The 24,443-nt window shown below is 39.4% G+C and overlaps 1 protein-coding gene, 1 long non-coding RNA gene and 1 other non-coding gene across 3 annotated transcripts in view; 1 reads left to right on the forward strand and 2 right to left on the reverse strand.

Annotated features, from left to right (window-relative positions):
- Window positions 1–9,626, reverse strand: part of CASD1 (CAS1 domain containing 1) — a 52,902-nt gene extending 43,276 nt beyond the window's left edge. Inside the window, exons 1-2 of the mRNA XM_032761036.2 lie at window positions 9,170–9,626; window positions 400–496 (exon numbers count right to left, since the gene is read on the reverse strand). Of these exons, the coding sequence (XP_032616927.1) occupies window positions 400–496; window positions 9,170–9,302 (230 nt within the window). The 5' untranslated portion in view covers window positions 9,303–9,626. The remainder of the gene's footprint in view (window positions 1–399; window positions 497–9,169) is intronic.
- The window catches only part of LOC131380695 (uncharacterized), a 30,687-nt gene extending 7,937 nt beyond the window's left edge, over window positions 1–22,750 (forward strand). Inside the window, exon 3 of the long non-coding RNA XR_009208791.1 lies at window positions 22,617–22,750. This is a non-coding gene — a long non-coding RNA (uncharacterized LOC131380695). The remainder of the gene's footprint in view (window positions 1–22,616) is intronic.
- Window positions 22,751–23,615: 865 nt separating this feature from the next.
- Window positions 23,616–23,719, reverse strand: LOC116809840 (U6 spliceosomal RNA). Its single transcript, XR_004370019.1, has one exon. It is a non-coding gene; the product is annotated as a U6 spliceosomal RNA (small nuclear RNA).
- Window positions 23,720–24,443: the final 724 nt, after the last annotated feature.

Below are 24,443 nucleotides of genomic sequence, written 5' to 3' on the forward strand. Positions count from 1 at the left end.
TACCACTCCACGTTCCTGTAATCAGTTAACTCTCTGTAATAGCTCGATTCATTACATGTTTAAGATGTACTCTAACTGTATTAGGTGCTTTATATCTACTATCTCTTAATCCTTAGAATAACTCCATAAGATAGGTATCCAGGTGCCAGAGCAAGAGTCTTTTGCTCAAGGATTATTGCCTTAGGCCTAGTTATCACACACCTGAGATAAAGCAGATTGGCCAAAGCCCTTCCCTAAAACCTTAGTGGGCAGGGAAATCTTCATTTGCAATCAGCCCTACACTCAGTCAGCAAGTCTCTACCCCAACATAGAGAAGAAAAGTACTGTTTCACCAACCCCTCTCCACTACATAGTAAGATCCACCCTGAAAAAGAAAACAACAGAATGAAGAAATGTTACCTGATTTTGTATTTATGCATCATACAACTGTGAGGTTGCCAAACTTTCTCTCCAAGAAATCTGCCACTTGAGAGAAGGTATTCACACGAATCATTGCCTAGAACAGTACACAACAGTGTTGTAAACAATAGTTAAAATTTTACACATCGGCTATCTTGACCCTATATAAGTTCCTTGAAATAAAAAAGTAGAGTTTTCCCTGTTTCACTATACCATCCAGGTTCACATTTCCCATTCATGAGAAACATGGTAAATATTAATACATTAATATTCAAGAGGACAAGAGCCACTGATGGCTTATACTTCACCTAACTCCTAAATGATACGTTCCTTGCTTTGGCAGTTCCTTCTGCTTCAGGTTTTCTTTCCGGGGACATCATCTCAACCTTAAATTAGCCTTTACATCTGAATATCACTCCTACTTATAGCTGAGAATGAAAAGTTTAAGGGAGGCCAGGCACGGTGGCTCACGCCTGTAATCCCAGCACTTTGGGAGGCCTAGGTGGGCAGATCACTCGAGGTCGAGAGTTCAAGACCAGCCTGGCCAACATGGTGAAACCCCATCCCTACTAAAAATACAAAAATTGGCCGGATATGGTGGCGCACATCTGTAGTCCCAGCTACTCGGGAGGCCGAGACATGAGAATCGCTTGAACCCGGGAGGCAGAGGTTGCAGTGAGCCAAGATCATGCCACTGCACTCCAGCCTGGGTGACAGAACGAGACTCTGTCTCATTAAAAAAAAAAAAAAAAAAAAAGTTTAAGGGATAAAAAGACAAGACTTTGGAAATGACTTCCTATTCAACTACTATAATACATAGTGCATCAGCATACCTGGAGACCTAGTTTTAAACAGAAAGTTCCGTAAACTAGGAAACTCCTCAGTCCCAGGTAAATTGAGACAAAGAGTCGCTCTACACTTTTGGGCATTTTACTGTACATACATGACCAAAGGGGTTAAAACAGAGTTTGGAGGCATTTAAGCTCAAACATGTCAAATGAATGGGGTGGGACGGGGGTGTGTGGGGGGGCAGAATGAGATGTTTAGGTTAACTATGGGGATATAATAAAATATTATTTAATTTAATCTCCAGTTCTTTATTAATAGTCAATAGCAAGTTATACTTGACATTTAGTTAAAGTCAGGCTAACGAGTCTGGGAGGAAGAATACTGCAGAACAAAAAGGATATTGAGCATTTCAGGGTAGAGATAAGGAAGACACAAAGATATTTAAAGTAGAAGAACACATCTCTTTTCTCAATCTAGTTACTCATTATCTAGCCAAAATACAGACAAAAGGTGATACAAATGTAAGACAAGTATGCATAAATATTGAAAGTGTTGTTGTTTCCTATGTCATAAATTCTAAAGTAGAACAGGAAGGAAAAGTTAAAATGTTGCATTATCTTATTGATGGGAAACTGGTTAAGGAAAGCAGGCTATCAATTATTAAATTTGTGTTAACTATATATGCGGCCTGAGCAGTTTTTTTTTTGTATTTCAAAGATTTTTTAATAACCTGTCTCTAAGTAAACTACAAATAATTAGTTCTTCATTTTCCCCAATTATTAAAAACTAATTCTAGTTCTAAAAAACAAAATTAGGCTACATAAATAACTAAGGATGAGTAAAAAACTGTAGAAACACACAAGTTATTTTTCTACAAATAGCATTTCTGTAGCATTCTTTTATAATGGCCATATGGTAAAATCTTATTAAAACCTAGTAAATGTTTAAAATTAAGGTGAAAATTCCATATTTATAGCATTTCTCTTTAAATCTATTAAACCAAGTTAAAAGTTAGCAAAACATCTATTTTTTTAAAAAGTTGTAAGTTGTAAATAACTAGGTGTTAATCCTTTAAGGTTTTCTTCTTTTTCTTTTCTGTTTTCTTTCTCCCCTCCCCTTTTCTGGGGGGAGGGGGGTGTTGTTATTTGTCTTTTGTCTTTTAATTAAAAGCCTAGACAGAAACACACCTTAATCAAACTTCAGTGTCTGGGATTATGCATCTATATGGGTTACCAATATGTTTTTATAGAGATGGAAACACCATACCAGTATCTCAAAATAACCAGTTGTTTCTCCCCAGAAAACGTGTCTAAAATGCAAACAACTTTTTTTGCCTCCAGTCAATACTATTACCCACAGCTTGTTTCTCAGTTGTTGAGTTGATGGAAAACAATAGCTCTAATCTGATGAACCGTATCAAAAAAAAAAAACAAAACACCATAGCAAAATAAGATTTGAAGTTGTCACTAACCCAAAGGCATTATAAACACAGTATTTTAGAGAATACTGAGCTTTCCATGGAAGAAATTCTTAATTTGCTAATGAATGTTAGTTGATGATGACTTAACATATTTCATAATGCAAAGATGTTTTTTACAAGGTTTGTATCTGAAATTAATCCATATGTGTCTGTATCATATCAGCTAGGGTCCAGTCAAAAGACAGGAACTGTACCAGTTATTTTAACAGAATCTAATACAAAGGATTGCTAAGTAGACAACTGTAAAAGCAAGAAGAGAATGACTTTTTTGTATGTCAGCAAAATAATAAAAATAGTAGTAATAATAAATTACTACTACTATTATAACCTGATTAAAATAAATTAACCTGATCCAGAAAAAACTCCATAAAATTTCATACTCTAAAACAAGTTTTCTTTTCTCAGGAAGGAAAATTTTTAAAATCAAATCACTAAATGTAAACCTAGATCTTAATGTGCCACCTCTAATATTCACACTATATACAAGTATCTGTTGACATATATTTTCCTTTCCAAATTTACCAAAGACAAAACAAAACAAAACTTCGGTTGTTATTTTCAATTGTCTAGTATAATTTTAATAGCTATTTTAACACAACTAATGTGAGATAAACGTTGCCAAGCGCTCAGATAAATCAAGCAAGAAACACACACGCACAAAAAGAAACTAAAGAGACAGGATTATCTACTTCAGCTATCTCCAACACCAAGATTATCTGGATGAATGGCTGTCTTCCTCTTTATTCTATTATCTTAAGTAAAGCATTCTGGTTTGTCAATCTACAATCTCAGAATTTTATGCATGATTTTTCTGTGATAGAAAAAAAGGCCGGGCGCGGTGGCTCACGCTTGTAATCCCAGCACTTTGGGAGGCCGAGGCGGGCGGATCACGAGGTCAGGAGATCGAGACCACGGTGAAACCCCGTCTCTACTAAAAATATAAAAAATTAGCCGGGCGTGGTGGCGGGCGCCTGTAGTCCCAGCTACTCGGAGAGGCTGAGGCAGGAAAATGGCGTGAACCCGGGAGGCGGAGCTTGCAGTGAGCTGAGATCGCGCCACTGCACTCCAGCCTGGGCGACAGAGCGAGACTCCGTCTCAAAAAAAAAAAAAAAAAAAAAAAAAAAAAAAAAAAAAAAAAAAAAAAAGAAAAATACTTAAAAGCAAACAAACAAAAACAAACTGAAAAATAAAATGTAACAACTAAAGGAAACATCTGATGGCCCACATAAACCCCAACTTATGTTTTCCTTTGAAGAGAGTATCTCTGGCACACTGCACCTAAATTTAGACTGAATCATCCTGCTAAAACTGTGTGTTTCCTACTACCAACCATTAAAATACCAGATCATGAAGTTTACAGTATAGTCCATAGAATATTTTGTTTGCCTAAGATACAGCAAGTTATACTTTAGTCTGTGCTGAAAATCACCATTACAATTTATCGTTAGACAAGCAAGGAGAGTCTCATTACAAGTGGTATCATAAAGATCAGGATCTTTCTAACAGTCAAAGAAAAAAAAGGCTAAGAGACCCAGAGCTGCTGCTTTCTTGCTCTGATTTCTGAAGCTTTCAACTTACTTTTCTCCAGAACATCAAATATCATTTAGCACTGGCATTTAATATGCTTAGTGATAAAAAAAAGAATTTGATTTCAACAAAATTAAGGCATTTGAAGTTAACTTAATTTAAAAAATTAAAATTTATCCAGAACTATCCTTACGGCTACAGATATTGGCCACTTGTCACAGAAATGACATTTTTAACCTGTAATCAAATAATGGACATTTTGAGATTCATAATGTTAGAAATCGATAACAGTTGGAAAAAATATAGTTAGTAATTATTTTCAAAATGTCATTCTATTATGTGAAAATAATATTAATAATTTTAAAACGCCTACTTTCTAAAATTGAGATTAGAACATGAAATTCAATTAAAGCCACAAAAGAACATAAAAGGAAATAAGGACTTTGAAATCTATTTATCCACAGTTATTTAAGGATTTCCTATTGTGTGTTAGGCTCTGATGATTTAAAGGTTTAAAGATGAGTAAGATACTCTTGGAAGCTCAACAGTTTGTGTGGGTAGGCAGATACCAATTATTACAATATAACACAATAAGTATGTGTAAGTTGCTGGCAGAACTGAACTGCTAATTCCTACTGCTGTGGGGGTGACATTTGAACCAGGCCTTGAAGGAAAAACCTATACTTTCTTTCAAGAGAGAAGTCACTGCAGGCAGAGAAAATCACATAACTGTGAGATGTGTAAATGGGCAAAGCACGTTTAGATTGTGAACCTGGAATTTGGGGAAAATAAGGAAAAAACACAGGTAACAAAAAGTAGGCTCAGGTCAGATTTTGAAGCTTTACACAAACAACTTTTAGAAAATTACCTCCTGACTGGAAAAAAAAATAGAAAAACTCTTAGCTGGTACAATAAAGTCGATTTTTTTTTTTTTTTGAGACACAGTCTTGCTCTGTCGCCCTGGCTGGAATGCGATCTTGGCTCACTGCAACCTCTGCCTCCTGGGTTCAAGTGATTCTCCCTGCCTCAGCCTCCTGAGTAGCTGGGATTACAGGTGCCCACCACCACGGCCGGCTAATTGAAGAAGCGGTTTCACCACGTTGGCCAGGCTGGTCTTGAACTCTTGACCTCAGGTGATCCACCCGCCTCAGCCTCCCAAAGTGCTGGGATTATAGGCGTGAGACACTGCGCCCGGCCTGAATTACTGTTTCTAAGTTGTTTAACCCATGCTTCCCTGGAAAATGCTTTCTCCCTCTATCTTCTATACTCCCCAATGTCTAAGAAGTTCTGAGAAAGACTGTAACACAAGGCATGAGACAGACTAACTGGGATCTAAATCCTAGCTCAGTCACTGTGTATCCTTAGGCAATTTATTTAATCTGTCATGCTTCATATTTAAAATGGAAATAATACTGTAATTCACTGAATCTAAGACCACTGATTATTAGACACATGATTATTTTATGTCATAGTAAGAAAAAAATGTTACCAATTAAACTTTGACATGCAATCAAAGTTTTAAAGACTCACCCTGATTACAGAGATGTTAAAAATAGTGTGTGGGGGGGTGAAATATGGTAATTGTATCTACCTCATAGAATGGTTATAAAGACAAAATGAGTTAAAACATGTAAAACCTTTAGTAGAACAGTCCCTGACATATAAGTGCTCAACGTTAGCACACAGTATTCGCCAAGCAAGCTTTACTTTCTGTAGTGGGTAATTCTTTCCTTTACTTTCGGTAGTTTGTAAAGCAAGAGATACTGAATATGTATATCCAAACTGCATTCACTCTACCTTGCCTCAGCACACTCATACTCACACATTCAAAATCCAAATATACAGCCTAATTCCCTTCATCTAATGTAAGATCCTTTCTTATTTTAAAGGAAGATTTTCCAAGCCGTGGCCTGGGCTGTTGGAGGCCCAAGATGGCTTTGAATGCAGCCCAAATTTGTAAACTTTCTTTAAACGATACGAGATTTTTTTGCAATTTTTTTTAAGCTCATCAGCTATCATTAGTGTTAATTTTATGTGTGGCCCAAAGACAGTTCTTCTTCTTCCAATGTGGCCCACGGAAGCCAAGATTGGCCACCTCTGTCCTAAAGAGTTATTAATGTGAGTCAAATGTATGATTATCTTTGTGTGAAGGGCACTGCACCTGACTCAGTTTGATACTGCCAAAGCATGAAGATGATCCTGGTAAGATGTTTATTTTTCCCAAAGTCTTCAGCTCAAATTCTTGACATTCAGTCTGGGCAAGTACACACACCAGGTGTACTGCTTCTCACTCAAGGCACTAAAGTACCTGTGGAAACTGATGACTTACTTCTGGAGAAGACTTTATAAACAAGCCCAGATTGCTACACTGACTCATAAGTCCCCATCTGACATTCTATTCTCCCTGCTAATGACAGATCTTGATAAGATGAAATCTATAATCTAAAAATAATAGTAGTCCAAGGTTATCAAAAGATAAAAAGCACAAAAAAAAAGGAAGCGGACTAGATGTTTATCTTAGGACAACAGTACTGTAGTTATAAAACTCTCTACTACCATCACATAAATTGAATTACTGTTTTTTATACCAAATTGGCATAAAATGATTAACAGTAGTTGAAAGAAATATTTCCTCAAAACTACCACAAATCAATGCATCAACATTGCTAGTTTTACGTGATTGTAGATAAACCAAGGCCTTGCAAGGTCATATGGCTGTGATCTGGAGAGAGCTGGAGAGAGGCCAAAAGGTTATAAAGAATCTACTTTTTTTTTTTTTTTAATCAATATTGGCCAGGTTAGCCTCGAACGTGTAGCCTCGCCTCCCCGAGTGCCAGGGCAACCAGCCTGAGCCACAGCGGCTCCCAAAGAAGACATTTATGCAGCCAAAAAACACATGAAGAAATGCTCATCATCACTGGCCATCAGAGAAATGCAAATCAAAACCACAGTGAGATACCATCTCACACCAGTTAGAATGGCCATCATTAAAAAAAATCAGGAAACAACAGGTGCTGGAGAGGATGTGGAGAAATAGGAACACTTTTACACTGTTGGTGGGACTGTAAACTAGTTCAACCATTGTGGAAGTCAGTGTGGCGATTCCTCAGGGATCTAGAACTAGAAATACCATTTGACCCAGCCATCCCATTACTGGGTATATACCCAAAGGACTATAAATCATGCTGCTATAAAGACACATGCACACGTATGTTTATTGCGGCACTATTCACAATAGCAAAGAGTTGGAACCAACCCAAATGTCCAACAACGATAGACTGGATTAAGAAAATGTGGCACATATACACCATGGAATACTATGCAGCCATAAAAAATGATGAGTTCGTGTCCTTTGTAGGGACATGGATGAAACTGGAAAACATCATTCTCAGTAAACTATCGCAAGGATAAAAAACCAAACACCGCATGTTCTCACTCATAGGTGGGAATTGAACAATAAGAACTCATGGACACAGGAAGGGGAACATCACACTCCGGGGACTGTTGTGGGGTGGGGGGAGGGGGGAGGGACAGCATTAGGAGATACACCTAATGCTAAATGACGAGTTAATGGGTGCAGGAAATCAACATGGCACATGGATACATATGTAACAAACCTGCACATTGTGCACATGTACCCTAAAACCCTAAAGTATAATAATAAAAAAAAAAAAAGATGAAACAAAAAAAAAAAGAATCTACTTTTTAAAATCAATTTAGTATACTAAAAGCTGTTCACCCAGTATGGCTCTAGAGTATAATATTTTTAATTCTCAGGAGTTGGAAGAAATAAAGTAGCAAAACTGACCAAAATTGAAAGATCTCCTGGGATGAGAATACGGCGCAGACTCCAGCACCCCGTTTATGGATATTTTGCCAAAGTAGGTGTAAAGTTAAACGGGCACAGCGCTAATTTGCACCTGTCCATTACACATTATATCTTGACTGATTGATTAATCTCACAGTCACCAAGAGCTGTCCAGATAATGGCTTTGATAGTATTAAGAGCCAAAAATAAGAGATCCTATCATTATTAATTTCTCTCTGCCTGTTAGCCTCACTCCCAGTGACATTTTTACAAAGGAAAAAAAACAGTCAACGAGGACAAGTAAATATCCCTTGATTACTGAAAGATAATTCATTCTGAAATAAGGTCATATTTCCTTTTCCCCTTTACACCAATTTCAAAACCCATGGCCAAGGCCTGCTTTCAAACTGCTTACAACTTGCTTTCAACTGCCCACCTTTACGCCTGTCAACCCATAACTTCTTTCCAAAAATCTGCTCTAGTGCCTTAACTTTGTAAAAAGTGTGCACTTCGAGGCCTTTAAACGATTCTGTATCACAAAAGCTGGGTGGCACCTCTTCCATTTGGCCACAGGCATCTTTTGCCAGCTGTCGCCCTTTTGGCAAAGGAAAATGGGGGCGGCCCTTGCCGCTGTCCAACAGCCCAGACTGGGTGTTACAGGGCAGAGGCAAAATTAAAGGAAGGCTAAAGAGCCGGACCCTTAAGAAGCAGGACCTGCGACCCCACTCCTGGCAGCGGTGCCCCTTGCAGGGCGGCCTTGGGCTTCATGCGCCCCGGGCTGCCCCCAAGGACCGCCTGTCCGACTTCCTGCACGCGAGCCCTTGGTCTGGCGCGTCTCCCCAAGCCCAGACCGCTCAGGAGCTGGACCTCGGCAGCACCTTGGGCCAGGTCCAGGGTTGGCGCCCCCGACCCCAGCGCGGGCGGCTCGGGGAGCCCAGAACCACCAGCCATTGTCCTGTGGTGGCCCCCACTGGGGTCCACTCAGTTGGCCTCGGGCGCCGGCCCGCTGCTGGGGACACCTGGGGGCACGTGGGGGAACCGCCTCCCCCGCGGGCCGGGAGGGCGGGAGGCCGCGTGGGCGTGTGTTGGGCGACGGGGGCGGCCTCCAGCCGACGCATCGCCGCCTCCCCCACGGCCTGCCCGGGCAGGGGGGAGGGCCCGCTCACCTCGGTAGCGGCGGGAGGCGAGGTGGCACGCTGCGAGCAGCAGCACGGCCACCAGCGCCAGCACCTTGGCGCTCCTCACGCTGAAGTAGTGGTTGATCTCCCGCTTGCCCAGGTTGTAGGCCAGAGCCGCCATCTTGGTTCCTCCATGACAACAGTGCGCGGCGGAGCGGGGAAGGGGCGCCGCACAGGGGCAGCACTGGGGCTGCCGCCGCTGCAGCCAGGCGAGGAGCGGCCGCCAGCTCCCTAGGCCTCCACCCGCGCCTCCCGCTGGGGAACCTGACCCCGCGGCCGCGGCGCCCCCGACCTCCGCCTGCCCCTCCTCGGCCGCGGCCGACTCAGCGGCCTCCCCCCAGCCCCGCCGCCGCTGCTCCGCCGTGCCGGTTCCCCAAGCGCCCTGGACGCCTGTCTCCTCCCCTTCCTCCTCCTCTTTAGCCTCCTGCCTTAATAGCGGCTGCGCCTGCGAGGGGGGTCCGGATGCCCAGTGCTCCGGGGTCACCGGGTCACGCGCCCCGGCGGGCGGCGGCGGCTGCGGCAGAGCCATAGGGGTGAGAGGAGAGAGTACTAGGGGTACCCGCCTGGCCCGGACGCGAGCCTTAGGGCTGTCTCCTAGTTTACTGGCCGCTACCTGAGCCCAGGTTGGGGCAATAGAACTACAGTTCCGGGAGAAAAGTACACATCGTCCCACTCCTTCCTTCCCCAACACTCCCCTTTCTCAGCCTTCTACTCCCAGAACCCGCCCAGCGGGATGCGAAGGACACCCTAAGGTCGATTATTGTCTGGCTATCCGTGGCCTGGCTGGTCAGTCTGGCTGCCCCTGGGTGCTGGCCAGATTGGATTGATGGGTCCAGTTGATGGTGCTGGCCGATGGATTGCTGGCATCCAACCCAGGAGTAAGACCAGTCTTAATACTTAACTCACTGCTCTGGCCAGTTTCTCTTAAACCATTTTTTTAATGTCCTCAGTTTCCCCAGTTCTGGTGGGTAAAAGTACACCAAAGCTCCGAGTGGAAGGTACAGAAGGAGCCTAACTTAGTGTAGGTGTTGATGAGAAAAGAGTCTGACTCTCACTTGTATTTACACAAGTTTGACTAGGTCGATGTGCCAAAAAAAATTCTTTTTTTTTGAGAGGGAGTCTCACTCTGTCGCCCAAGCTCTAGTGCAGTGGCGTGATTTTCGCTCACTGCAGCCTCCCCCTCCTGGGTTCAAATGATTGTCCTGCCTGAGCCTGCCGAGTAGCTGAGATTGCAGGTGCACGCCACCACACCCGGCTGATTTTTGTATTTTAATAGAGACAGGGGTTTCACCATTTTGGTCAGGCTGGTCTGGAACTCCTGACCTCAAATGATCTGCCCATCTCGGCCTCCCAAAGTGCTGGGATTACAGGCGTGAGCCACCACCCCCAGCCAAAAAAAATTGTTTTTAATGTGCTTATGACAATCATCCCCGTTGCTAACGTTGGTTAATGTTTTGTGATTCTCAATAAAGCCAGCACTCCATTTCCTTAATAAAGCACTTGTTATCCCTACTCTCCTCTCGCTCCCACCCCACCCCTTTTTTAAATGGTTTTTCTTGTGCTGCCTTCCAGATGGGAATGGTTATTTACATTGCTTGCCATTCTACTTGCCTTGCCTTGTTTAGAGTGAGTCATTGTTTAGTTGGGGTGTTGTCAAGTATTCTTTACAACTTTCCCATTTAGCCATTCCTGAACTTGTGCTTATAGGCTCCTCTTAAAATTATAGAATATTAGATATGAAGGGACTGTAGAGATCTTGTCTACTCATTCCCATTCTCTTCATCCAAGGACTCTTTATTATGTTTTCATCCATGGACTTCATATCTTGAAAGATTTTGTCACTTATATGAAATCACATACATCACTGTCATGGATGTAATGCTAATAAGCAATAAAGTTAAATAAGTGTACAAACACTTAGGCACTGTTCCCTGCAAATAGTCTTTTAATTTTGGCTGTCATTCTGATCGGAGGTTGATCACATGTTGTAAGAATTAGATATTGTAAAAACCGGATAACTCTGCCAACAATATATGGTCTGCCAATCACATCCTCGACATTTCTATGATGTCATCAACAGCAAATTAGAATTTCTGATCAACATGCAATAACCAGTGTTAACCCAAAGGGTTGAGTTAATGCCTGCAAAAAGTAAAGAAACTTGACATTCTATTAACTGCAATTTCCAGAAGGCTTTCTGAAATACTGTAAATAGCTTGTGAACCTCCTTTTTCTTCTCTTGTTTAAGGCCAATCTCTCTACCTCTGCTCTGAATCTTTTCTTATCCTCCTTTCTTGAGGATGTTGATTCCTCCATCACTTATCCCCATGCAAATCATTCTTTTTCTGTGTCTTCCAATTCTCCCTATCACCTTGCTGTTGCCTTCCTCCAAAAAAAAATTTTTTTTTTAATGAAAAACACCCATGGACTCTGTTCCTGTGTGTTTACCTCATCAACTCTTTCCTCCTCTGGCAAACATCTAGAAAGAGCAGTGCTGACTCTCCGCCTTCACTGGCTCAATTAGCATTCTGTCTTCAGCCATTTCATTGTTCTTCACCAAGGCTGTGTGGTATGACTAGTTGTTAAATCCAAGGGTCACTTTATATTCCTTATCTTCCTGGACCATTTTGTGGCACTTGACATTGTTGACCCTTCTTCCTTATTTGGTATCCATCTAAAACAAAGCAGAGACTCTGTTTTCAGCCCACTTCTTGCTGTTTTTAAGTGATCTTAGGATCACTTAGTCAATATTTAGTGGTCCCACCACTGGCATGGGATCACTTTCCTTATACACACACATGCACGTGCACACACACACACACACACACACACACCCCTGATTATGTCAGTCCATATTTATCTGTCTTCATGCTGTAAGAACCATCTGCCTACTAGGATATCCTTCAGATACCTAATATATACCATTTCCTAAACAAACTCATCACCTTCCTTCTCCTTTATCTACTTTCAACCTTTATGCCTAAGTTTTCATCATTAACCCAGCTATCCAAGCAAGTGTTTGAGTCATCCTTGCTTCCTTCTAAATAACTCTCAACTGTGTTGCCCCTTCTCTATCCACTTGCTGTTATCTTGGTTAAGGGATGATTTCTTTCCTGCATTTCTTATCCTTTTACTCGTCTTTCTCAGGTCACCCGAAAATCCAACCCTACTGCCATTCTGCCATACCTCTTACCAGACAGAACTTTCTTAAATTAAAATCTCATGTCATTTCCTGCTAAAAACTAGTTAGCGGCTCCATGTTTATTTCCTTACCCCTGAGCTATCCAGAATGTTTACTAATGCTCAGCAGGTTACCTCACACCTTAATAATATTTTAAAGAGAGACAGAAACTATCTGACAGAAACTCTGTCAACCTATGCATTATTTTTATTTTTATTTTTTGAGATGGAGTCTCATTCTGTTGCCCAAGCTAGAGTGCAGTGGTGTGATCTTGGCTCACTGCAACCTCTGCCTCCCAGGTTCAAGTGATTCTTCTGCCTGTCTCCCGAGTAACTGGGACTACAGGTGTGCACCACCACGCCTGGCTAATTTTTGTATTTTTAGTAGAGACGGGGTTTTACTGTGCTGGCCAGGCTGGTCTCGAACTCCTGACCTTAGGTGATCCACACACCTTGGCCTCCCAAAGTGCTGGGATTACAGGCATGAGCCACAAAGCTGGCCCTATGTATTACTTTAAAACAAACTGCTACACTTTATCTTTTCCCTTCTGATTCAAAGAAAAATTCCTCCTCCCCTTTCCCAAAACTGTCACTCTCACCTGTGTGTATGATTATACCAATATCATTTCATTGAGAATCTGGTCTCCTAAATTCCCCTTCCTTATTTCTACCTTTAATTTATCCCTCTTCATTGTTTGCCACATGCATCCTATCTTCCTTAATGCACCACACAATCTCTCTTTTTTCACCACCAGACTTCTGAAGGAAGAGTTTGTGGTTACTTTCTCCATTAAAAAAAATTGTTTTTACTATTTGTCAGTTCTTTACATGAAAACTAACTTATGTCCCTACTACTTTACTTAAACCACTCTTTCAAATTAGGGCCACATCCTAAATTACCAAATTCAACGTATTTATCTTAGCTTTATCCTTCTTAGCTGTGCAGCTTTCTTGAAATATTTGCTTTATTCAAATCTCTCCTCTTACCTTTCTCATGCATCTCCGAAGATTCCTCTTGCTTTCTCAAAGCCCCTTTTAAAAGCATTTTTCAGGTTTCTCATTTGCCTATTTCTCTTCTTAGCAAACCTAAATTGTAAGTTGGCCTCAACTATCACTCCTGATTCACACGTGCAACCTGGCTTCTCATGGTCCTCTCATTTTCATATACCTCAGGGACAGCTTCAATGCCTCTCATAGTACCTCAGACTCAATATGTTGGAAAACAAGTTTTATTTTCCTTCTAAACCTTGTTCATCCTTTTAATTTTCCCTTTAGTTCATTGGCACACTATACTTCAAGTCATTTCTGCTAATCTTTGACTCATCTTCTTTCTACTCTGCCTTCTACTCATCTAAAGTATAGGGTTTTGGCCAGGCGTGCAAGCCTATAATCCCAGCACTTTGGGAGGCCAAGATGGGTGAATCACTTGAGGTCAGGAGTTCAAGACCAGTCTGGCCAACACGGTGAAACCCCTTCTCTACTAAAAATACAAAAATTAGCCAGCCATGGTGGCCTGCACCTGTAGTCCTGGCTACTCGGGAGGCTCAGTCATGAGAATCGCTTGAACCTGGGAGGCGGAGGTTGCAGTGAGCTGAGATCGTGCCACTGTACTCCAGCCTGTGTGACAGAGTGAGACACCATCTCAAAAAAAAAAAAAAAAAAACCAAAAAACAAAACCAAAAACGTTTACGCCGGGCATGCTGGCTCATGCCTGTAATCCCAGCATTTTGGGAGACCAAGGTGGGCAGAGTGCTTGAGCTCAAGAGTTCAAGGCAGCCTGGGCAACATAGTGAAACACTGTCTCTACAAAAAAGATAAAAATTAGCCAGGTGTAGTGGTGCATGCCTGTAGTCCCAGCTACTCAGAAGGCTGAGGTAGCAGGATCACCTGAGCAAAAGAGGTCAAGGCTGCAGTGAGCCAAGATCACACCACTGCACTTCAGCCTGGGTGACAGAGTGAGACCCTGTCTCAGAAAAAAAACAAAAACCAAAAAACTCAACTCTTTATTAGTTACATTATATGGTTAAAAAAAGTATGTATGTATGTGTGTGTGTATATATATATATCATATGTATGATATATATCATGGCCACTTAAATCTGTAAGGTATCAGAAAAAAGTAAAATTACCAAAACTGTTTGAAATAAGAATTTATGGACCTTGCTGTAAATGTACAGTACTTTGAGAATTACTACTGATACAAAGCCATCAACATTAGCAAGACAGAAACTAAGCACCCAAAACATCAATTAAATCTTTACTCTTTGAGAGAGCAAAAAAAAGTTTGTGAGCATGTATGAATGTTTCAAATTACATGTATTGTATTAGTACATTAGTAGAGCAGTATATAATTTATAATTTATAACTACAATTTATAAGTTGGAGGAGTGCATGCTCCAATTTTTAACAAATGTGAACACACAGTCACAAAAATTGGAATCACTTATCTAATGAATCAGCATATCCTATTCACTCTGCCTTCCCCAAAGCTTTTCTTTTCCTCTCCAGAATGCTCTGGTTTAGGCTCTATCCTGACCATTGCAACAGGCTCTACTGGATTCCTTGCCTTAGTTTCTTACTTTTTCAATCTCTTTTTTTCCAATTGCTGCTAGAATTTTTTTGTCTAAGACTTATATTTGATCTTGTCATGCACCTACTCAAAATCTTTAGTGGTTCTTTATTGGAACAAAATGAATAACAAACCTGTCAACATGTTTAAGATTGTCCGTGATTTGGCCTAAATCTCCCTTTCTCTCTTAGCTCTGATTTCTTCAAACCATGCTAAACTACAAGCCAGGAACATTATATATGTGGCTTTTCTCTTACTATTCCCTTAAGTTGAAATATTTCCCCCCCACCCACATCTTATATTCTACTTACTTAAAATCTTTCTATTTTAAAGACCTGCTACATTTTGCTTTTTCCATGAACTTGTGCCATACCTCCTTATGGGAATATAAATCTTTCCTTTTTTCATTTCTCATAGTATTTTGTTTCTATATATGCTTAAGTATGCCTTCAACACAGACACCATCCAATCAGAACAGATATCTTCATTACTTGTGCATATGGTGTGTAATTGGGAAATTATCCGTTCTGTCTTTTGGCATATATCCCACTGAACCTTATAAACTATTCAGTTATTGCATTTATTTTCCTTTTCCTCATCCCCCTCTCTCCAAACTTATACATTGGGGCACAGGGACTTAGTCCTTGTTATATGTAGGGAAAACATGTGAAAAACTTAGAAATTGAGAAAAAAATATGGTTGTCATCAGTGGAAAATTAGGCATTGTCCAGATTATCTGATTCTATGGGGGTTTGTGTATCTTACCTTTATTTTACATTGCTGTAAAATAACTATAGCACATAATTGTGCTATATTATCTAATACTTGTAGTAATGCAAATGATTCTTGTCCATAGAAATGCAAATTGTCTCTCATTTGAGAGTCAGTTGACTATTGCCCTCTGGATGTTGAACAGATTTCAAGTTTTACATCTATTGAGCAAATTTATTTCACAATTTCTGCTGACCTGTATATGTGTGGTTCTTTGAATTTTTCTTTAAACCAGTTGTTACATCTTACTGGTTCTCTAATTAATGAACTAAATAAATAAAAGTTTCGACACATGTTCACTTTATATCTGTTTGAAAGTCATACTATTTTCTTTTAAAAATTATCTTTTAATACGAGTGTCCCACCCCCTGGGCCATGGACTGGTACCAGTTTGTGAGCTGTTAGGAACGAGGCTGCACAGCAGGAGGTGAACAGCTGGTGAAGGAGCATTACCACCTGAGCTCCACCTCCTGTCATGTCAGTGGAGGCATCAGATTCTCACAGGAGCACGAATCCTATTGTGAACTGTGCATGGGAGAGATCTAGGTTGCGCACTTCTTATGAGAATCTAACTAATACCTGATGATCTGAGGTGAAACATTTTCATCCAGAAACCATCCACCCTGCCCATCCGGTCCATGGAAAAATTGTCTTCCACGAAATTGGTTTCTGATGCCAAAAAAGGTTGGGGATCACTGTTTTAATATATGAGTATGCCTTGAATTTAGTAAATATTAATGTTTCTTTTTTTTGGAGTGGGGACAGAGTCTTGCTCTGTTGTACAGGCTGGAATGCAGTGATGTGATCACAGCTCACTGCAGCCTCGAACTCCTGGGTTCAAGTGATCTGCCCACCTCAGCATCCCCACTAGCTGGGATCACAGGCACAGGACACCATGCCCAGCTAATTTTTGTATTTTTTGTAGTGACAGGGTTTCATCATGTTGCCCACTCTGGTCTTGAACTCCTGGGCTCAAGCAACCCTCCTGCCTCAGCCTCCCAAAGTGCTGGGATTACTCATGTGAGCCACAGCACTTGGCATGATATTTCTTAAATACAGATTAAAGATAATTTAATGAAGAATATTGGAGGAAATTTAGACACTTTTCATTTAAAAATTTTTAAGATTATGAGGTAAAGAAATATTTTCCAAGCTAAATTTTTGTTTGCCTAGATGAGAGAATAATTTCCTCTGGAAGACTAAAAAAGATATTTTTAATTAAAAAATTATTATTTTATTTAAAAATGTTTTAAATTCAGCAGGTATATGTTCAGTTTTGTTACGTAGATATATTGCATGATGCTGAGGTTTGGGCTTTGCTTGAACTCATCACCCAAATAGTAAACATAGTAGCCAATGGGTAGTTTTTCCATCCTTCATCTGGCTTTTGGAGTCCCCAGTGTCTATTGTTCCCATCGTTATATCCGTGTATACCCACTGTTTAGCTCCCACTTATAAGTGAGAACATGTAGTATTTGGTTTTCTGTTTCTGTGTTAATTCATTTAGTATATTGGCCTCTAGTTGCACCCATGTTGTTGCAAAGGACATGATTTTGTTCTTTCTCATGGCTGTGTAGTATTTCATGGTATACATGTAACACATTTTCTTTATTCATCCACCATTGATGGGCATCTATGTTGATTCCATGTCTTTGAATAGTGCTGTGATAAATAATGTGAGTGCAGGTGTCTTTTTGGTAGAATGATTTACTTTCCTTTGGGTATATACCCAGTAATGGAATCAGTGAGTTGAATGATAATTCTATTTTTAGTTATTTGAGAAATCTCGAAACTGCTTTCCACAGGGGCTGGACTAATTTACAATCCCACTAACAGTACTTGAATGTTCCCTTTTCTCTGCAACCTCACCAGTATCTGTTATTTTTTTCCTTTTTAGTAGTAGCCATTTTGACTGCTGTGAGATGATATCTCATTGTGGTTTTGATTTGCATTTCTCTGAAAATTAGTGATGTTGAGCATATTTTATAGGTTTGTTGGCTGCTTTTATGTCTTTTGAGAAGTGTCTATTTATGTTCTTTGCCCACTCTTTAGTGGCTTTTTTTTCTTGTTTATTTGTTTAAGTTCCGTATAGATTCTCGATATTAGTCCTTTGTCAGATGCATAGTTTGCAAATATTTTCTCCCATTCTGTAGGTTGCTTGTTTACTCTGTTGCTACTTTCTTTTGCTGTGCAGAAGCTCTTTAATTAGGTACCACTTAATTTTTGTTTTTGTTGCATTTGCTTTTGAGGACTTAGTAATAAATTATTTGCCTAGGTCAATGTCCAAAAGAGTATTTTCTAGGTTTTCTTCTAGGATTTCTATAGGCTGAGGACTTACATTTAAGTCTTCAATCCATCTTGAGCTAATTTTTGTATATGGTGAGAAGTAGGGTTTGAGTTTAATTCTTCTGCATATGGTTAGCAAGTTTCCCCAGCAACATTTATTGAATACGGTGTTCCTTCTCTATAGTTTATTTTCATTGACTTTGTCAAAGATCAGTAGGTTGTACATGTGCAGCTTTATTTCTGGCTTCTCTATTCTGTTCCATTTGTCTAGGTGTCTGGTTTTGTACCAATACCATGCCGTTTTGGTTATTACAGCCTTGTGGTATAGCTTGAAGTTGGGTAATGAGATGCCTCTGGCTTTGTTCTTTTTGCTTAGAATTGCTTTGGCTATTCAGGCTTTTTTTTTTGGTTTCGTATGAATTTTAGAATAGTTTTTTCTAATTCTGTGAAGAATGACATTGGTAATTTGATAGGAACTGCATTGAATCCAATGATTGCTTTGGGCAGTATGGACATTTTATCAATATTCATTCTTCCAATCATGAACATGAAATGTTTTTCCATTTGTTTGTATTATCTATTATTTCTTTCAGCAATGTTTTGTAGTTCTCATTGTAGAGTTCTTTCACCTCCTTGGTTAGATGTATTCCTAGGTATTTTGTTCTTTTTGTGGCTATTGCAAATGGAATTGTGTTCTTAATTTGGTTCTCAGTTTGAATGTTATTGGTATATAGAAATGCTACTGATTTTTTGTGCATTGATTTTGTATCCTGAAACTTTACTGAAGTCATTTCTCAGGTTCAGGAGTTTTTTGGTAGAATCATTAGGGTTTTCTAGGTATAGAATCATATCATCAAAAAAGAGAGATAACTCCCTCTTTTCCTATTTGGATTTCTTTAAAAAGACTTATTTTTGGCACAATGAATTTGAACATCAGCCTTTAGATCTTTCAATCAAGTTGAGTATCCCCTACCAAAATAAAACAAAAATAAAACCCAAATATCCAATTTGTATTTATTCAGTTAGTTAAAAACTGATACAAGAGAATAAACATAAAGAAATCCTAAAGTATTACTCAATTATTTTGTTTGTAGTTTTTTCATTCTGGAAGTTTTCACAGTGAAAAAAATGATACAGAAATCTTCTCCATAATCATTTGGAAGCTGTATAAAGTAAAAGTTTTATACATGGTACAGTAGTCTTCAATATAATTAATACATCCCAAATTCACCCCAAATTCACACATGTCCTATTTGTCTTCAGATTGGAAGCACCTGAGATTCAACCTTAGGTCTCTGATTCTTTCTGTTTAAATTCTCTTCCTATATCAGATATATTCTGTTTTTCCCACTGTTTTAGCTTCTCTTCTATCTCATTTCCTTCTGCTACCAATTGTAGTGTTTACCAAATATTTGTACTTCCAAGAAAACTCTTCACTGCTTACCTTGGTGGCTTCATTTGTTTTAATAGCTTGGGCAAATGTGGAAGCAGAGGAAATGAGGGAAAAGTGGACAGATTGGATTTTAGAAGTAAAATTGACATAACTTGCTGATGGATTGGATTAGAGAGAGGGAGAATCAAAGGTGATTTCTTTTTCTGGCTTAAACAGTGGCTTCAGAGACTACTTACCAGTCCCTTAAGGATGGTAAATATGAATATCTCCTATTGTTTCTAAAATAAAGGGTGTTAACCGTTGATCAGGTCAAAGAGGGGCAGTTGGAAGCGGAGAAGAAAACTAAATGACCTGCCTAGTTGCAAAGCCTCATGGCCCAAATGGTACTGACATTTTCACTAAGCAGGTTAAGAAAAAAAATAGAGGTTAATTAACTTAGTGGTGTTTCAGCTGAAATGACCAGCACTGCTGTAGGCCTAAGGTAAGTTTAATGCTGTTAGCAGCATCTTGGCCTTACATTTTACATTGTATCACCTTTGAATGCCTGTAAACAAATTAGGATTGCTTTTGTGTACGGCTGTGTAGCTCACAGGGTTGTATGAAAATGTATTAGGTAATGTCTGTAAAGCACTTTAAATGATTTATTCTTTAGCCAATTTTTCTTAAGGGATACTTTGTCCCTCACACTTCTAATTGCTATCTAGCTAGATGATAAAGAGCAATTTTCAACTAAACACTTAGTGAGTTGTAGCAGATGACTCATAGATCTTTTATTCTATGCACACAGAATATATACTTACATTTCCCATCATGAAATTTTTTATTTTCTAACTAGTATATTTTTTGTTGACGTTTAGATATAATTTTCAGTTTGGAGAAGTGGCAGGTATAACTTTGTGGTCATTAGAAAAAAGGTTTTACTACGGGGGTAGAATAATGTGGAAAAAGAGTGTAGGTTTTGAAAGAAGAACATTTGGGATTTGACATTTGGCTCTACCATTTACTAGCTAAATAATGTGGCAAATCATTTTACCTGTTGAACTTCAACTTTCTGTAAAATGAAGATAATCACACTTATCACTCAAAGTTGTTTTTGTGACTCAATGAGTAATGTATAGTTCTTGACATCTAGGTGATACTCAATAAAAAATTCTTTCCTCCTTCAAATTTCGTTGTCACTGGTAAATGCACAAGCAGTCCCTGTTAAATCTGTTCTCTTCCTGGCTATATCTAAAAGTAAACACATTTGTCAGAGATCAGATATTTAATTAACATAAAATAGCCAAGTCAAATTCAGATACATTCCCTTAGATAATTAAATAATCCTTGGTTAAGCCTGTTTAAAAAAAAAAAAAAACTATGACATTGAAGTTTCCTCCTTTTTGCCAAGCTACCTTTTTGCCTTATTTCCAAGTTTTAAATACTTTTATTTAACAGCCTCTTTTTGTGATCATAAATAACCTCTGGAGATTATTCTTGATCACTCACATATAAAGCTAGTTTCATATTTTGTCATGATAGTTCACATAGTTCACATAGCAAGAGGTATTAACTAACTGTATATACTTCCTTGAACATTCAGTATTGAGCAACTACAGAGGCCAAATAATTAAATTCTGTCAGGTAATTTCATTAGGGAATACAGGATTGAATTCTTTAAAAGCCGTTATTTTTTTCTTCTATCCCAAGACTACAAAACCAAGCCCCCAAAATTCTATCCACCAAGTTTACACTGTCATTACTAATAGATTCTGGTGAATTTCTTTCTACTTGAAGTCTCCAAATACTCTTGAGGTCCCTGGCTGGCTAATAAGTGGTATTGCTCATCACTTGTGAGGCTTTGACCACAAACCAGGTTGATTTTTTCTTTGAGTGGGAGTGGGCAGTGAAATTTGTAGTCACTGTTTTCACATCTTGCTCCTTAATGATGAGCTTTCCGTATTTGATTAAATGTCATTTTGATATGGACAGGAGGCAGGGAAATACTGAGTAGAAGACGGTGGTTCCCTGGCAAAGGCTCCACCCTCAAGCCTGGAAACTGCCACTCTAAATGAGAATAGTTATTGCTGTTTTCTTGCCCAAACGTTGCTTTTTCCAAATCACCCTGGCCCGCCATGCCCCCATCCTGTGTACCCATAAAAACCCCAAACTCCTCTGGCAGAGGAGCAAAGCAGCCCAGCAGAGAAGGAGAGAAGAAAAGAAGCATCTGAATATCAAAGAGGCAGCTGGACGGTCAGAGAGGAGTTTGGCTGGGAATGGCCAAACTCCAGGGGAAGCTTATCTTCCCACTCCATCCCCTTTCCAGCTCCCTATCCCACTGACAGCCACCTCCATCAATCAATAAAACCTCTGCATTCACCATCATTCAAGTCTGTGTGACCTGTCTTCCTGGATGCCGGGACAAAGACCCAGGTACCAAGAGAACAGGTTATAAAAAGCTGTTGCCCCAACTCTCCACTGAGCTGGTTAACACTTAGCTGTCCATGGATGGCAACTGCTAAAAGAGCATTAATTGTAACACATCCCTAGGTGCTACCATGGGGCTGGAGCCCAAAAACGCTCGCCCAGGCACCAGCACCCCCTTGCCTGCATGCTCCCACTCCTGCATGGGGTTTGTGTGGTGGCTGAGTAAATGAGCCACACCCATGTCACCCGAGAAGGGGTCCAAAGAACTCTCCCATCTCAATTTATTCTCAAATGTGACTCTAGGGTGGGCTTTGTATGATGAGGTCAAAATTGAAGACAGTAAAATTCTCTGTTGAGGTGCAATACATAATTATTTTTTTCTTTTTTTGAGACCGAGTTTCACTCTTTTTGCCCAGGCTGCAGTGCAATGGCATGATCTCGGCTCACTGCAACCTCCATCTCCCGGATTCAAGTGATTCTACTGCCTCAGCCTCCAGAGTAGCTGGGATTACAGACATGCACCACCACGCCTGGCTAATTTTGTATTTTTAGTAGAGAAGGGGTTTCACCATGTTGGCCAGGCTGGGCTCGAATTCCTGGCCTCTGGTGATCCGGCTGCCTCAGCCTCCCAAGGTGCTAGGATTACAGTCACGGTGCAATACATAATTTTTTAATAAGAAGTTGATCAGTGTTTTTCATATAAGTAAAATAATACTATGAACAGTGAGAGCACAGGCAAATATCCAGGGCCTTCCAATTTATTCTGTAATGTGTACAGTCTCAGAAATAAATGTGTGAGTAATATTTTATTTATAAAATTTATCCTTTAGATGAGTCCATGCCCTTTGCAGGCACATGGATGAAGCTGGAAACCATCATTCTCAGCAAACTATCACGAGAACAGAAAACCAAACACCGCATGTTCTCACTCATGAGTGGAAGTTGAACAATGAGAACACATGGACATAGGGAGGGGAACATCACACACCGGGGCCCATTGAGGGGGTGAGGGGCTAGGGGAGGGGTAACATTAGGAGAAATACCTAACGTAGGTGACGTGTTGACGGGTGCAGCAAACCACCATGGCACGTGTATACCTATGTAACAAAACTGCACGTTCTGCACATGTACCTCAGAACATAAAGTATAACAAAAAAATTTAAAAAAATAAAATGTATCCTTTAATTTGACTATTCTTTTGATCAATTCTTACAATAGTGTTGAACTAAGAAAGTCAAGAAAACAATTATTTGGTACATCTCTACTTTTATAAAACAAAAGAAAAAAGCTTCATGATTTTCTAGGGGTCTTATGGGAAATTTCAAAGATAGTTTTATGTGTGAAGAAAATCCTCTAATTTTTATTTTTCTGAATCTAGGATGTGATTGTGGGAAAGCAAAACCAAGAGTTATTGGAGTACTTTAGATCACCTATTAATATAGGGTCAGATGTGCCTGATAAACAATTAATTCAATATCTGTTGATCAAAATGACAATACAATATTTTAAATAACAAGAATATGATGACACAAAAGAAAGGAGTCTTAGCTTTTCAGCAAATGAAGAACTTTAAGTTTTTGCTGCTTAATAATCAAGGGCTTGAAGAAATGACCATAAAATACAGAAAACTGTTTTGATGGGATATGGAATTTCTGCTATGTTGTCAGGCCAGATAGAATGTAAAGGCATAAACTTTTACTACCCTTTGTTAAGAGCAGACCAAACAGTTTGAGATACACTGTTAGTTTAGTACATAGAAAACCAAATTCTAGTTTTACATTAATATAGTACTTAGCAAGAAAGGATTTATTAGCTCCTTGCTCTATTTTTTTTTAATGGAACACATCATGATTTTGTGTCATCCTTGTGCAGAGGCCATGCTAACCTTCTTGTATCATTCCAATGTTAGTGTACGTGCTGCCTAACTGAACACCCTGCCCTATTTCTGTTGTATTTTTTTGAGACAGGGTCTCGTTTTGTCACCCAGGCTGGAGTGCAGTGCATGCTTATGGTTGACTGCAGCCTCTGTCTACTGGCCTGTCCTATTTAAAAAACAATCTTACAAATAAACTCGTCAAAATTGAGGGAATGTTGTCAACATTTGAGTATATTTTATTGTTTCTTTTTCAACTCATTATTTGCAGTGAGGCAAATAAATTGTTTTCTACTTACAACTTTCTATATCTATTCAAGATTTGTTTTACACAATTTGTTTTCGCATTCTAGAAGAACCAAACCTTTTAGTTTAAGACAGAAAATATTTCCATTACCTCGCATTCATAATCACACTTTTCTGCTACTATTGCTTTAGTATAGTCTTTGATTATTTGTATAAATTCTAACTTTCAGTCAAAGTAGCTGATTTCTATTTCATAGAGAAAACTAGAAGGGGATATAGAAGTATGTATTATACACAGTTTAGCAAATTAACAAAACTAAGGAAATCACCTCTTAGAGTTACCCACATCCATTTTTCCGTCCTTTAAATCAGAGTAAACACAATCATTAGTAAGGTAAACACAGTCATTAACACGAACAACAGATATATCCACTATAAGAAACAAAGTGTATATATTCAAAATATGTTGGGTGACCAAATTTTAGTATTCTATTTCCCTTAAAAATTATCTAGGTGTCCAAGTTATCTATTAAATAAC

The sequence above is a fragment of the Hylobates moloch genome, unplaced genomic scaffold (genome assembly GCF_009828535.3).
Source record: "Hylobates moloch isolate HMO894 unplaced genomic scaffold, HMol_V3 SCAFFOLD_1, whole genome shotgun sequence".
Lineage (NCBI taxonomy): Eukaryota > Metazoa > Chordata > Mammalia > Primates > Hylobatidae > Hylobates > Hylobates moloch.